The sequence below is a fragment of the Geotrypetes seraphini genome, chromosome 5 (assembly GCF_902459505.1).
Source record: "Geotrypetes seraphini chromosome 5, aGeoSer1.1, whole genome shotgun sequence".
NCBI classification, from domain to species: domain Eukaryota; kingdom Metazoa; phylum Chordata; class Amphibia; order Gymnophiona; family Dermophiidae; genus Geotrypetes; species Geotrypetes seraphini.
The window spans coordinates 105,299,799-105,315,845 of record NC_047088.1 but is presented as its reverse complement, the minus strand read 5'-3'; the positions used below and the strand labels follow the sequence as shown (position 1 = coordinate 105,315,845).

Sequence of the window (16,047 nt, the reverse complement as noted above, 5' to 3'; positions counted from 1 at the left end):
TTTAACAGAAAGGGTTTAAAGCTGTGTGTATGGATTATCTTTTGTGAGTATATTCCAATATTTGTTTTTGTATTTTTCTTTATAAATCATGTAAGCTTAGTATAAGAATGTAACTTGTTAGGTATAAGAATATAATTTTTAGGAATGCTTTTGTGACACGCCCCCATATGAAGGTATAGAAGCAAGCCTTATATGGAATCAAATATTTTTGACCAATTAGATGTTAGTTAAGGGATGTCATCATGTAAAGTATATATGAATGCACAAACTAGTTAGTCGAGTTCATTGCCAGAAATGCCATATTTTGCGCATCTGAGATGAATTTCTGGTGCAAATGCCTCTTGAACGTTGCTCTGATAAAGTTAATAAAAAATATCTAGTTGGAAATATTTGCACCATTGTCATTATTCCTGCACACCTAATTGCAGGTCTAGCTGCTCAAATGGCACCCCAGATATCATTTTAGGGCATGCTTAGGTCAGATTACCCTGCTTAAAAGACATACAGAAAGAAAGAAAGAGAAAGAAAGAAATGCCTAAGTCTACACATCTATTCTAGCACCCATTAATGTAACGGGCTTAAACACTAGTTTAGAATATTGTGTACAATTATGGAGGCCACACCTTCAAAAAGATATAAAAAGGATGGAGTCAGTCCAGAGGAAGGCTACTAAAATGGTATGTGGTCTTCATCATAAGGCGTATGGGGACAGACTTAAAGATCTCAATCTGTATACTTTGGAGGACAGGTGGGAGAGGGGAGATATGATAGAGATGTTTAAATATCTATGTTAATGTAAATGAACATGAGTCGAGTCTCTTTCATTTGAAAGGAAACTCTGAAATGAAAGGGCATAGGATGAAGTTAATTGGTGATAGACTCCGGTGTAATCTAAGAAATACTTTTTTATAGAAAGGGTGGTAGATGCATGGAATAGTTTCCCAGAAGAGGTGGTGGAGACAGAGACTGTATCTGAATTCAAAAGGGCCTGGGATAGGCATGTGGGATCTCTTGGAAAGAGAAAGAGATAATGGTTACTGCAGATGGGCAGACTAGATGGGCCATTTGGCCTTTATCTGTCATCAAGTTTCTATGTTTCTATCTACAGTTAGTCCACAAGCAAGCAAGAGCTCTTCCGTAATCAGGTGAAGTAGGGTATGAGAAAACCTCCCAACTAGTAAGTCTGTTTTGTGCAAACCAAATAAAATAAGAACTACGAACAGAGGAATAAACATGCCAACAGAAGCAAAGGAGCTCAAACAGTACCCCAAAATATATCAGTAATAAATTACTCTTCAAGGCCCAAAGGGCTGACTAGCCTCTGAGCACCAGATTTGAAGACATAATTCTAAATGAGACAACAGGCAGGCACAGGAAAGAAAAGAAAGGGTGGGGGGTCCAGAATGACACACCTATCTACTGGAAAAGATATTAGCAAGGTAAGAACCCAATTTTTCTCAGTGCAATAGGTGTATCATCCTGAAAGCAGGACGTACAAAAGCAGTCCCAGAAAACTAGGGTGGGATGACTGCACCAGTGCTAAGCACTTGAAGGCTGAGTCCTCCCTTGCCACCACATCCACTCTGTAAAACTTAGCAAATGTATGCAGAGTGGACTAAGTCACCACCCTAGAAATCTCCACTGGAGAGACTGCCCTAGTCTCTGCCCATGACGAAGCTAAACTTCTGGTCAAATGCGCCTTCACAGAAACAGGAGACTGTTTCTCACAAAGTATGCTGATGAAATGGTAAATTCACCTGGAAATCATGGCCTTGGAAGCTGGCACACCTTGCTTAGTTGAATTAGTTAGCATGAAAAGATGGTGAGAGAGCCTAAATTCGTTAGTGACCTCCAGATATCAAAGAAGTACTCTCTCATATCCAACTTCTTTAAAATCCAGTCCTGTTTCTTGGAGCCTATGGACTGGAATACTAGCAATTGAACTTCCTGATTGACATGAAACGCCAAAACCACTTTCAGCAGGAAGGAAGGAACAGTGCACAAAGAGACTCCAGTGTCAGATATTTTAAGGAAAGACTTCCTACAAGAAAGAGTCTGGAGTTCCGAGACTCTTCTCACTGAGGTCACAGCTACCAGAAAAACCTGTCTTGAGTATCAAATCCATCAGCAATGCCTCCTTCAGCGACTCGAATGGAGCTTGGCTGAGACCCTGCAGCACCACATTAAGATCCCACGAAGGGAGCATATTGCATAGATGTATTTAAAGTATGTACAAGTTATGTTATTTTATATAGAATTATGAGTGCTTTTCTCTTTCCTATTTTTAATGGAGTTCCTTTCATTATTTTAATTGGATTATTTTAACCACTTTGATCCTATTTGGCAGTTTAAGCGGTATATAAAGAATTTTAACATACAAACATGATGTGCAGTACACCCTTCAAAAATCTGGCTATGTCTGGATGTGACACCAGCGTAGATCTGTGGTCTCAAGTCCTGAAACAAGAGAGCCCGACAACTTGGATCCAAAGGGAAGCCACTGTAAATCCCTTGTTGAGGCCAGCTTGGAGGAAAGCCAACACTGTAGAAACCAGAGCTGAAAATAGCTCCATCTTTTCCTGGGCACACCACTGTTGGAAAGCCTGCCACGCCTTAGCATAGGCCAATACCATTGTCAGACTTGAGAAGAGTGCTAATGACCACTTCTGTGTACCCTCTACTAAATGAATGGTTCGACTCTGAATTACTAACTCTAAAACAGGAACTGAGAAAACTAGAAAGAATCTGGCAAAAAGCAAACAAAGAGGAAGACAAATACACTGGAAACAAAAAATGAAAAACTACAAAAATCGGATTAGAGAAAAACGATCAAAACACTACGCACAAAAAATAGGGACTCCCAAAACAAATAGCAAAGAACTATTCAAGTTAGTAAACAGACTAACAGACACTACTCAAATCCTGCTATGGGAAAACGAATGTATACCCTCGGCAGAAACCGTTGCTACTTTCTTCAACAACAAAATCTTAGAAGTAAGAACGACCATACCTCCACCTTCACCCAACTTCGAATTCCAACTCGGACCCCACGAAAAAGAACCCAGAGTAGACATGCTTTGGAACCATTTTGAACCTCCAGACTGGCACCAATTTCTAACCCTGTTCAATAAATATACAAAATCAAACTGCCTACTGGACGTATGTCCTTCCAAGACCTTGAAAACATCCACACTAGATTTTAAAAATGATCTACTTAACTGGGTAACAATCACTCTCACGGAAGGAACATTTCACGAGGAAAAGGGACATATACTGATCACACCCATCCCTAAGGATCGAAAAAACTCATTAGCCCTGAAAACCAACTAAAGATCCATAGCAAGCATCCCCTTATTTACCAAGCTACTTGAAGGATTGGTCAACTTGGAGCTAGTAAACTATCTAGACAAATTTAGCATACTCAATGAACACAAATCAGGATTCAGAAAAGGTTTTAGCACTGAGACAGTCCTAGCCTCAATCCTTAATCACCTATACGGCCTATTCAGCAAAGGAACAAGTGCACTGATTTTACAACTAGACTTCAGCAGTGCTTTTGATCTTGTTGATCACGAAATAATGCTACACTGCCTAGATGCAATAGGACTTACGGGAAGAGTAAGAAACTGGATACAGGGTTTCCTAACAAAGAGATCATACCGTGCGGTTAGTGGTGGGACATACTCAAATTCCTGGAGAAACCCCTCAGGAGTACCACAGGGTTCACCACTATCACCTACACTATTCAACATTTACATCTCATCCCTAGGACACTTACTGCAAAAGCTAAACTTAAACTATTACATATATGCAGATGACATTTCCATTTTAATCCCAGTGAACAGCATAACAAACGAGACCTCAGAATACATTTCTCATATTATGACCGAAATAGAACACTGGACAATCAACTTCAAACTGAAACTAAACACAGAAAAAACAAAAGTCTTCCTTGCAAGCCCAACGGACAAAATTACCAAAACAAATTTACATATAAAAGATCACGACTACCCGATTACTAAAACAATAAAAATATTGGGAGTCACATTAGACACACATTTGACAATGGTTGAACACATGAATTTAGTGGTAAAAAAGTGTTTCCTGACATTATGGAAATTAAAGACCATCAAAAAATACTTCGACCCATTATCATTTAGAGTACTAGTGCAATCACTAGTACTTTCTACACTGGATTATTGCAATGTCATTTATATGGGTATACCCCAAAAAACAGTGAGGAAACTTAGAATTGTCCAGAACACAGCAGTCCGCTTGATATTTGGATTGAAAAAAAGTGACCACGTCAGCCCCTACTACAGACTGCTGCACTGGCTGCCAGTCGAGGCACAAATAATATTCAAGTTCTCTTGCATATGCTTCAAGCTAGTCTGGGGACTAGCTCCGACATACTTGCTATCTCACTTCATATTATACAGTTTCTTAAGACAAACCAGAAACTGCAATCTATTTGCATATCCAAGCATTACCAGCTGTAAATACAAAACCTTTCTGGATAGAACTTTTATGTACCAAGCAAACAAATAACAACACTGGCTAGAAAACTACATTAATGGAGCTAAACTGACCTATGTCGCTTTTAGAAAAGTCATAAAAACTGCCTTATTCGACAGATATATCACCTAAACATTAACTACTCCAAACACTAATTCCAATTCTTTTTTTCCTAATATGTCCCCTCTGAAAATTCTTAACAAATTGTATTCTGTAATTCGCTACTTTTTTCTAAAAGGGCTTCTCTGAAATTCTAAACAAACTGTATATTGTAATTCGCTGCATTTTTAAGATTCTGCATACTGTAATTTCACTGACTATCTGCATATTATAACTCGCTGATTGTCATAGAAACATAGAAACATAGAAATAGACGGCAGATATGGGCCCACGGCCCATCTAGTCTGCCCACCTTAATGTCCCTCCCCTACCTTTGCCCTGTGAATAGATCCCATGTGCCGATCCCATTTGGCCTTAAAATCAGGCACGCTGCTGGCCTCAATCACCTGTAGTGGAAGACTATTCCAGCGATCAACCACTCTTTCAGTGAAAAAGAATTTCCTGGTGTCACCTCGTAGTTTCCCGCCCCTGATTTTCAACGGATGCCCTCTTGTTGTCGTGGGACCCTTGAAAAAGAAGATATCTTCCTCCGCCTCGATGCGGCCCGTAAGATACTTGAACGTCTCGATCATGTCCCCCCTCTCTCTGCGCTCCTCGAGCGAGTATAGCTGTAATTTGACAAGCCGTTTTTCGTATGGTAGATCCTTGAGTCCCGAGACCATCCGGGTGGCCATTCTTTGCACCGACTCCAGTCTCAGCACATCCTTGCGATAATGCGGCCTCCAGAATTGCACACAGTATTCCAGGTGGGGCCTCACCATGGATCTATACAATGGCATAATGACTTCCGCCTTACGACTGACGAAACCCCTTCGTATGCAGCCCATGATTTGTCTTGCCTTGGACGAAGCCTGCTCCACTTGATTGGCAGACTTCATGTCCTCACTGACGATTACCCCCAAGTCTCGTTCTGCTACCGTTTTTGCTAGGATCTCGCCATTAAGGGTATAAGACTTGCATGGATTCTGGCTGCCCAGGTGCATAACTTTGCATTTTTTGGCATTGAAGTTGAGTTGCCATGTCCTAGACCATCGCTCCAGTAGGAGTAGGTCGTGCATCATGTTGTCGGGCACTGAATCTTCGTCTGTTGTGCATTTGCCCACTACATTACTCAGTTTGGCGTCATCGGCGAATAATGTTATTTTACCACGAAGCCCTTCTGCCAAGTCTCTTATAAAGATGTTGAATAGGATTGGGCCCAAGACTGAGCCCTGTGGTACTCCACTAATCACCTCCGTCATTTCGGAGGGGGTGCCGTTCACCACTACCCTTTGGAGCCTACCTCCAAGCCAGCTCCCAACCCATTTCGTCAATGTGTTACCTAATCCTATAGAACTCATCTTGCTCAGTAACCTGCGGTGTGGTACGCTATCGAATGCTTTGCTAAAGTCCAGGTACACGATGTCCAGGGACTCCCCAATATCCAGCTTCCCCGTTACCCAGTCAAAGAAGCTGATCAGGTTGGATTGGCAGGATCTCCCCTTAGTAAATCCATGTTGTCGGGGATCCCGTAGATTCTCCTCATCCAGGATCTTATCTAATTGGTGTTTGATTAGAGTTTCCATTTGTTTGCTCACTATCGATGTTAGACTCACTGGTCTGTAGTTTGCTGTCTCAAACTTTGAGCCTTTCTTGTGGAGTGGAATGACGTTAGCCGTCCTCCAGTCCAACGGGACGCTGCCTGTACTAAGGGAGAGGTTGAAGAGCTCTCTTCGATGTGAACCGCCTAGAAGTCGCACGATTGTGGCGGTATAGAAGAATAAAGTTATTATTATTATTATTCAAGAGCTTTGCCGTAAGATAAAAGTGATCCAGATCTTCTAGGCACACTAAACCTTGGGAAAGACGATCCAGATGTACCTGAAACCTGAGACCTGAATCTGTCCGTAGACCTGAATCCGAAGATCTGAATCCGTCCTGAGACCTGAATTCGTCCGAAGATGTACCTGATCCACGTACTGTGGTCTGCATGGCCAGTCTGGAGTTACAAGAATGACCTTTCCCCAATGACTTGCAATCCTTTGAAAGATTTGGCCAATCATGAGCCATGGAGGAAAGATGTACAAAAGCATGCCCCGCGTACATGGCAGGACCAGAGCTTCCAGACCAGAGCTTCTGGGTTCGTATCTTTGACTGAAGAACCAGTCTTTGCCGTAGTCATGAGGTCGAATTGTGTGTGGTCGACCCCAGCAGCAAACAATGGCTTGGAATGCTGACAACGTCCACTCGCCCAGATCAAAGGTCTGTCTGCTGAGGAAGTCGGCTTGGACATTAAAATCATTCCTGCTATGTGCGCCGCAGAGAACACTTGCAGATGACGCTCTGCCCAGGTGAAGAGCAAGTGGGCCTCCAGAAACAGTTGGGCACTCTTGATGCCCCCCTGGCGATTGACATAGGCCACTGTTGTTGCATTATCCAAGAAGATCCGAACCGCCTGGCCTTCCAGAATCTGCTGTAGCTTCACCAGAGCCAGCCGATTGGCTCGGAGTTCCAGTCAATCAACCACTTCCTCTAAGAGGGTGACCAACGCTCCTGAATGGGTCAACAGTTACAATGAGCTCCCCATTCGAGGAGACTGGCATCCGTCATCGTGACCACTCAAGAAGCTATATGAAGGGGCATGCCCTTTGTAAGAGACTGAGACCTGAGTCACCAATCTATGTTGGTCTTTACCTCCAGTGTTCAAGGCAAAGACTTCTGTATCGAGTCTAACAGCAGAGACCAACGCGTGATTTATGCATGCTGGAGAGGATGCATTTGGGCTTTTGTCTATTGTGGACACTATTGAACCTAGGACTTGAAGATAGTCCCACACTAGTGGAACTGATTTGGTCAGGAGGCATGTGATCTAAGAGCAAAGCTTCTGTCTGTGTGCCTCTGGAAGACAGACATAGCCTGCCGCTGTGTCAAATAAGACACCCAGGTACTCCAGAGATTGTGTCAGAGACAAATAACTTTTTCAGTAATTGACAATCCAACCCAGATCCTCTAGGACTTGGATCACCTGATATACCATGCGTTGACCCTGGAACAACAAGGCGGCCGGATCAGCCAGTCGTCCAGGTAGGGATGCACTTGCAGCCCCATCTTTCAAAGGTGGACTGCCACTATCATCATCACCTTGGTGAATGTGCGGGGAGCTGTAGCCAGGCCAAAGGATAGAGCCGAGAACTGGTAATATTGTTCCAGGAAATGAAACCTTAAGAACTTTCTGTGGTCTGGGAAAATGGGAATATGCAGGTAGGCCTCTGAAGTGCACAATTTGTGCATTCCTGGCATGGATAAAGGGTAAAAGAGCATAAGGGCTCCATTCCAACCAATTAAGTTCTGGAGCTGCAAGAAAGTTTAGAAAAATAAAAAAATTATTAAAATCCAAAATGGCCGCTGTCAGGATTTTGGTGCCAAAATCACTAAAAAATATTAAATAAAAGTCAAAACCCGGCAAATTTAGGATTTTTTTTAGGAGTTAGGAACTTGAGGAATAAGCACAAAACATTGAAAACTGGATTTTCTGACTTCCCCTCCCCCTCCATCCCCAATTCACCTCACACGCTGTAACAGCCTTATTCACTCTGACCTGTGTTGGCAATGTGCTGCAGCCTGACTCAGCTCTGAATAGCAGCTGGAAAGGGAGAAAAAAATCACTGCCTCATCCAGAACATCTCCAAAGTTGATCTTCTGAGCCCCCACCCCAGCAGACCGATGGACTAGAAGGGGGGGAGGCAAAAAATGCAGTCAGCACCCTGCTAGACACCACTAACCCTCCTACGAATGCCTGACAGCTTGCGCTCAAACCCCTGCCAAGTAGTAGTTGAGAAATGCTAACAGGAGATGGCCCCGATCTCCAAATTATGCTTCTTCAGGCTGGTCAACAGGTAGCAAAAGGGATTGGTCTGACAGCTGCAGACAACTGTCTGCTTTCTCTCTATGCAGGCAGAGCTAGACCCACAAACAGGGAAGCTCCAAGCACCAAAAAAAAAACCAAAGAAATCTGAAAAGAACTCAAATAAAATAAAGAGCAGAACAGAACAGAAACACTCTTTCCAGCTCACATGCAAAAGGGCAAAACTGTAGATGGAAGTAGAGCTATCGGTGAAGTAGGAGGGTTATAGAAAAAATCCAGGGTGGATTTTTTTCTGCACAGGGTTGCGGCCATGGGGAAATAACCCACTTGTCCAGAATGACACACCTTTTACAGTGGAATAAGGATTACAAAAATATGTGCATGGATTATGTGAAAAGCAAAGAGAAAAACAGTAAGAGAGACAGAAGTAGTAAGAGGAATACCATATTTTTTGCTCCATAAGACACACCTGACCATAAGACGCACCCTAGATTTAGAGGAGGAAACACTAAGTAAAAATATTCTGAACCCAGCCCCTAGAAAAATAGACAAATATACTGCAGCAGATAGATTTTGATCACTAAATTGAAATCCTACCTTTGTTGCCTGGTGATTACTGGTTGCACTAAATACTTCTTTCTTTCTTTCCTTCCTTCCTTACTCAGGCCCATCAATTGTCTCTTTCTATTCCCTCCCTCCCTCCTTCCTTCCTATGTCCCAAGTTCATGTCCCCTCCCCCTCATTGCCTTCCAGCCTTTGTCCTTCCTCCTTCCCGCACCGAAGCCTGCCTGCCTGACTTCCTCCTGCACCGAAGTGTGCCTCCCTCCTGCACTGAAGCTTGCCTTCCTCCCTGCCACACCGATTCCTCCTTCCTGGTCCGCCGCTCACCCACTGTTGCCGCAACTCCACGAAGGGAAGGGCCAGCAGCGTGCAATCGGGCTCACAAGCCTTCTCCCAACATGGAGCAAATACACCTCCACCTCCCAGCGTTCCCTCCACCTCCCACCTCCCAGTGGGTGTGTCTTATGGAGCAAATACACTTCCACCTCCCAGCGTTCTGCTGCTGTTCGTCCCCTTCCCCCCCTCCCTGGCATTCTGTTGCTGCTCGTCACCCTCTTACCCGCTCACTGCCAAAGGAAGGGAAGGGCCAGCGACATGCAATTGGGCCCACAAGCCTTCCACAAACATCAATTTTGATGTCGGAGAGAAGGTCTGAGCCAGCCAATCTGGGAAGGCTTGTGGGCCTGATTGCATGTCGCTGGCCCTTCCCTTCCTTTGGCAGTGAGCGGGTAAGAGGGTGACGAGCAGCAACAGAATGCCGGGGAGGGGGGGGAGGGGATGAACAGCGGCAGAACGCTGGGAGGTGGAGGTGTATTTGCTCCATAAGACACACCCACTTTTCCACCCACTGTTTGGGGATGGAAAAAGTGCATCTTATGGAATGAAAAATACAGTAGTTAACAATAAAATAACAGACAAAAACAGAGCAAGATGAGAAAAGAGAATCTTTATTGCGAACAGGACTGAAAAACATGAAGAAATTATAGCAATGAGCTACTCATACTCACTGGTGACTCTGCCAGCGATGAAAGGATGGAACAGTAGATCTGGCCAAGACAGCCTCTGCCGGGGATCCTTTGTTAATAAACCCTGGAGAAAGTTCTGAAAAAGAATAAAAGCATTTTTTATACTATGAAGTATGCACAGAAAAGCTGAGTTACTTACCGTGAAGCACAGTTACTTACCATAACAGGTGTTATCCAGGGACAGCAGGCAGATATGTGTGACGTCACTGACAGAGCCCCAGCAAGGATCACTTTAAAAGTGCATCGCCACTTTAAGACTTTAGAAAGTTCGTGACAGCCTGCACCGCACATGCGCGAGTGCTTTCCCGCCCGAAGGGCATGCTTCTCCTCAGTTAAGATAAGTTAGCTAAGAAGCCAACCAGGAGAGGTGGGTGGGTTGTGAGAATATCTGCCTGCTTTTCCTAGGTAACACCTGTTACGGTAAGTAACTGTGCTTTATCCTAGGATAAGCAGGCAGCATATTCTCACACATGGGTGACCTCCAAACTAACCAGAATGGGATGGGGGGAGAGCTGGCCTTCAAGAAAATAAATATTATCAGACAAACTGGCCGAAGTGCCCATCCCGTCTGGAGAAAACATCCAGACAATAATGAGAGGTGAATGTGTGAACCGAGGAGTAAAGGGGCAGCTGGATAGAAATCCGGAAGAGAAGTAAATGCAAGGAAAACTACAGAAACTGCCCTAGCTCAATCTGTATGGACTGTGATCTGACTCACCAGGTGCAGACCAGATTGAACAAAAATAGATACCCAACAGTGAGTAACCAATTCCGCAGAAACAAAATGTCCCCAACTTGACAGAATCAAATGAGACAAAGAGTTTGGGGAGAAGTCGTATAAGTGTTAGTCTTGATGAGGTAAAAAACGAAGCACGTGGATATACCAGAAAGGAGAGAAGGAGATGAAACTTCTCCACCCTGTTGGAAAGAACCCGAGGTTGAGTGCGAGAAGCACGATATCAGAGAGAAAAAACTGTGAAGGATAAATCTACCTCCAACACTTGAAACTCACTGACCCTCATGACAAAAGTGAGTAAGATAGGGAAAAAATAACTTTCCAGGTGAAAAAACTGAAGAGGAACTGTGACCATTGGCTAAAAAGGAGGCTTCACTAACCTGGAAAGAACCCCATGAATGTCCCAGATTACAGGTGAAAGTGTAAAGGGGTAGTTTCATCTTGAAATGCTTTGTCATGAATCTGAAGACCAATGAAGGAGCAGAGAGGTTGTCTCTCGATTGCATGGGAAAAAACTGAAACAAGTCATAAAAAGCTTTCCTTCTAGTAGCATGGGAAAAGGTAGAACAGTACTGGGAAAGATTCTAGGCGACAAAGGAGAAACTTCACATCATTCCAACTGACAAGGAAGTGGGATGTGGGTGATGAAGGAGACACCAAGAAGAAAAAAACGAACTCACAATTGATAATGATAACAACATAGTGAGGTTGGTGTCCTGGAGACATCGAAATTGAGAGATGAAATACAGAAGAGGTTAGCACATAAGCACATAAACAATGCCTCTGCCGGGTCAGACCTGAGGTCCATCGTGCCCAGCAGTCCGCTCACGCGGCGGCCCAACAGGTCCAGAACCTGCGTAATAATCCTCTATCTATACCCCTCTATCCCCTTTTCCAACAGGAAATTGTCCAATCCTTTCTTAAACCCCAGTACCGTACTCTGCCCTATTACATCCTCTGGAAGCGCATTCCAGGTGTCCACCACCCGCTGAGTAAAGAAAAACTTCCTAGCATTTGTTTTGAATCTATCCCCTTCTAATTTTTCCGAATGTCCTCTTGTTCTTTTATGTTTTGAAAGTTTGAAGAATCTGTCTCTCTCCACTTTCTCTATGCCCTTCATGATCTTGTATGTCTCTATCATGTCTCCTCTGAGTCTCCGCTTTTCCAGGGAGAAGAGCTCCAGCTTCTCCAATCTTTCAGTGTATGAAAGGTTTTCCATGCCCTTAATCATTCGTGTCGCTCTCCTCTGGACCCTCTCAAGTATTGCCATATCCTTCTTAAGATGCGGTGACCAATACTGAACACAGTACTCCAGGTGCGTTAGCATGAAAGAAACTCAGCTGTCAGGTGAAATGAGTGCAGGCTGAAACAGAGAAAATGTTCATGCTAGTGACAAAGCAAAGTAGACAAAAATAGCAGAGGTATTTGCTCCCTCGTGCTAAGAAAAAAAGAAGGGAGAACCAATGTTAGGTGATCATCCAGAAGCTAAGAGAAGCATGGTAGCTAAGTGCTGTTGTAGACTGAAGAAAAACAGCAACAGGAAAAGAGAGGACGAAAAGCAAAGAAAGAAACCTGCTCGTCCAATCTATAAAAATGCTAGTCGTTCAGACAATGCAACGAGCATAGACTGAAGCAAAATAGGGGTGGATTAAAGTTGGTGCGAGTCACCAAGAAGTCCACCCATGAAGAGCCGCATTAAACTGAAAAGTATGGAAATCTGCAAAGCTAGGAGTCCATTGGTGAAGCTGAATAAGTATGCAGAATTTACCTGAGAGGGAATTCTGCTCCCTTGGGAAAAACAGACAATTGGCAAGATAACGAAGAAAGCAATTGTCCAAAGTCAAATTTGTTTAGAGCTTTTTGACATAACTGGAGAGACTCTGTAGCTCCATGTGTTTATGGAGTATAAGGGTAGTTGATTGCCAGGACTCAATAAATGTTGAAAAAACATTAAGAGAAAAAAGGAACACTGTAATGTGATATGAAAAAATGCACTCCTTGAAGGAGTAAAGTCCTTGGTTTAGAAGGCCATCCAGTTGCAGTTCCCCAGTATAAGGGGATGAATTGATAACATCACCCCTTGAAAAGGAGGAAAGTGCAAAAAAAGAGACTTTCCAAGAGTACGGAGGTCATACAGCATGAAGCAACTTCTCAATAGAAGATGATCTAAAAAGACATCATTGAGAAAAAGCAAGGGTATACTGAGAAGTATGAAGATGGAGTCTTGCTTGTAGTGTTCCATGTTACATGGAATAGCCTGAGAAACCTTCAAGTGTCGTGCAGAAAAAGTTCAAATTTGAAACAGGTGGATACAGCGGCAAAGAAGAGCAAGTTCTATTTAAACATTTTTCTAAGAACTGACATTTCCTACATCTACCCTGATATGTGTATATTTCTTGTTAACTTTCACGAACTGTATATGTTATCTGTTAATGCATTTTTATAATAATTCAATAAAAAGATTGAACTAAGAAAATGAAAAAGAAAATCCAAAAACAACAAGAACAGTGTTGGAGCCACAAAACACAAGCACTCCTTCTCAATACTGAAAAAGATGAGAGGTTGTAAGAAGGGCCTGACAGTGCAAACTGCGCTAGGTAACTGAAAAGTGCAAACACATATAGGAATCTCGAAGGAATGATAGAAAATAACAGGTTTCCCTGAAACCCAAAACTCGGGAGGAGCAAAAACTACTGCACCTGGGTACGAAAACAACAGCAGAACTGAAAGGTATGAAAACCAATGAAGAAGGAAGGAGAAAAAACTCCAGACCCCCAGAACTCAAGGTCAAGAGCCAGATAGTGGCAGAAAGGCGAAAGGTCCCAAAGCCAAAAGGCTAAAGGGCCCAAAACTGAAAAGAGGGGGGGGGGAATACAGAAAGACCCCTCAAAACCAATAACAAGACAGAAAAATGCTGCGACCAAAAAACAGGAGAAGAAAAAATATCCTAAAAACGATTGAGCGGCCTCCTATTCCCCTACAGCCATTCCCAAACCTCAGGCATGAAGTATAAAGGGATGTAGGGAACTTAAGGATAGTCAGGATGCTCTCAAGCAGACACCCTCCAACATTAGTGGAATAGTGGAAAGCAGCGAGGAACAAATACACCTAGTTGATCCTGTATCGCAGCAAAAACAAAGAAAGAGCTGGAGTGACGGGAAAACTAACTGATTGGCGGGAACTAACAAAGGTGGAGAGCCTGCCAGAAAAAGTCAATGTTCATTGATGCTTCTGGTAGCAGTAAGATGGAAGTACTGAGAAGGCAGAGTCAAGCAGCAGAAGACATAGTATAGTATAGTATAGTAGGAATATTGACTCTGTCCATAGCAACACCGAAAAGAAAGTCTTAATTTTGAGGATATGCTCAGAAGGAACACGTCAAAAAGGCTAAGACTGAAGTGAGATGAATGCTGTCTTCACCAGCAGGTGTACAGACACTAGAGCCTGAAGACTTCTTCAAGGTATATTGCCACTAGAGATTCATAAAGAAGTTGAGGCGTATCAAATGCAGAAATAGGGATCACTCTGTATAAAAGTCTCATAGAAGCCCCTAAAAAGGGGAAGGAATGGAGACTGCAATCTAAAGAGAAATCTCTTTCAAAAGGGAAAAAGTAAAAAATGTTAAAATTTCCCTAAAAAATTTGGTGAAGGCTGAAGAAGCAGAGTTTCAGTTAAAGCTGAAGAAATAGTAGCATCATGGAAGAAGACCGGTACCGGCGAGTCATCGGTGTCGAGTCTTTGACAAGGAGTGGCAACACCAATGGAGGCTCCACTGCAGATGCAACCAGCGTCGAAGGTTCAGACCGGACTGGCACCGGAAGAGTCGGTGTCAACATAGGCAAGAATTTTGTCAGCACCAGCATCAGAAAATGCTCACCCAATTCTTCCCCAAGCAAGTTGTGTATCTTTTACATTAGGGAAAATACCAGAACTGCTGTGTTGCAGACTAGGCAGTGGATACAGTAAGCCCCTCCCCCTCCAATTCCTCCCCATAGCAAGTTATCAATCTTTTGCTTAAGGGAGAGCACCGGTACCACTAGTGTATTCTTCGGTACTATCAGTGTCACATTCCGGTCTCAGAATGAAGGGAGAACCGAGTGGTGATGAAACTTCATGAAAAACAGCATGAAGATGAATCCCAGTTGTGAAGAAGAAACACTGATACCGTACACTGCTAATCAGTATTGCTGATCTGTCCTATACGTATGATGTCGATGCCGAGACCCAGATCGGAATCTGTCCGATACGGGACTGCATCAAAGGCCAGGAATTTAACTGTAAGAGGAGCTCAAGCTTTGAGACTGAAGGAAAAAAACACCGGTACCGTTTGTATTGTCGTCGGTACCATCGGTCTCAAGATCCGGTGTCATGATGACCAATGACGAGGCACTTTACACGGTGTGGGACATATACAGACACTGGTACCATTGGTGTCATCACCGGTACCTACGGTATCGCACAGCGGTCCTATGAGAAAAAGGCCTAATCAAGCCACTCCTCAAGATCGGGACTGGGTGCTTAAAGGACTATTTCGAGGTCAGCATGACTTGACTCAATGCTAGTTTGACCTGAGTCCCAATGGAGGAAATGTGAACCCACTTACTCAAACAGCATGAGGTGACACCGGAGGCAGGCAGTACTGCTGATGTCGATAAGGGCGGTGTTGCTGAGAATGGCATTGAAGTCGATATCGACATCAGGCTGTTGAAAAATTTGATGTCACTAGAATCTTAGACGTTGTGACATTCCAGCACTGCTGCTGGCTTGTCACAGGCTCAAGGCAGGGAAAGTAGGCACTTAGCGGTTAAAAAGTCTCACCAGGGATTCAGGCATGCCAGGATCTAGCCACTGGCAAAGTAAACCCTTGTTCCCTTTGAAACAGCCTAGACCCAAACACGCATCTCCTTCCGTAGTGTTAGAGAAAGCTCAGGCATATTTCCCTTGGAATAAAACTAGTAGTAATTTTCAGACTAGCCTGAAGGGGAGCCAGAGAAAGCCTTGGCACATTCCAGAAGTACCTAGCTGTGGAAAAGGTTTCTCTAGAGATAAAAAGGAGCTCCTTACTGAGCAGAGGGAGGAGACAATGAGCAGATCAGTCTCTGGAGAGAAGCACACAGGAGCCTTTGAATTTGCCTGATGGTGGAGCCCAGCTGAACCCTAGTGAGGATTGGGAAATGCTTAAGCTGGAGGAGGATTTCCACAGGCCAGAACCGGAGCTGATTAATACTTCAGAAGGTATGGCAATA

The 16,047-nt window shown here is 43.7% G+C and overlaps 1 protein-coding gene across 6 annotated transcripts in view; it reads right to left on the bottom strand.

The window, feature by feature from the left end:
• STK36 (serine/threonine kinase 36) overlaps positions 1-16,047 on the bottom strand; it is a 393,543-nt gene that overhangs the window by 296,019 nt on the left and 81,477 nt on the right. For all 6 annotated transcript variants that reach the window (XM_033944781.1, XM_033944780.1, XM_033944785.1 and 3 more), the window contains exon 7: positions 10,048-10,141. In XM_033944781.1, coding sequence (XP_033800672.1) covers positions 10,048-10,141 — 94 coding nt within the window. The remainder of the gene's footprint in view (positions 1-10,047; positions 10,142-16,047) is intronic.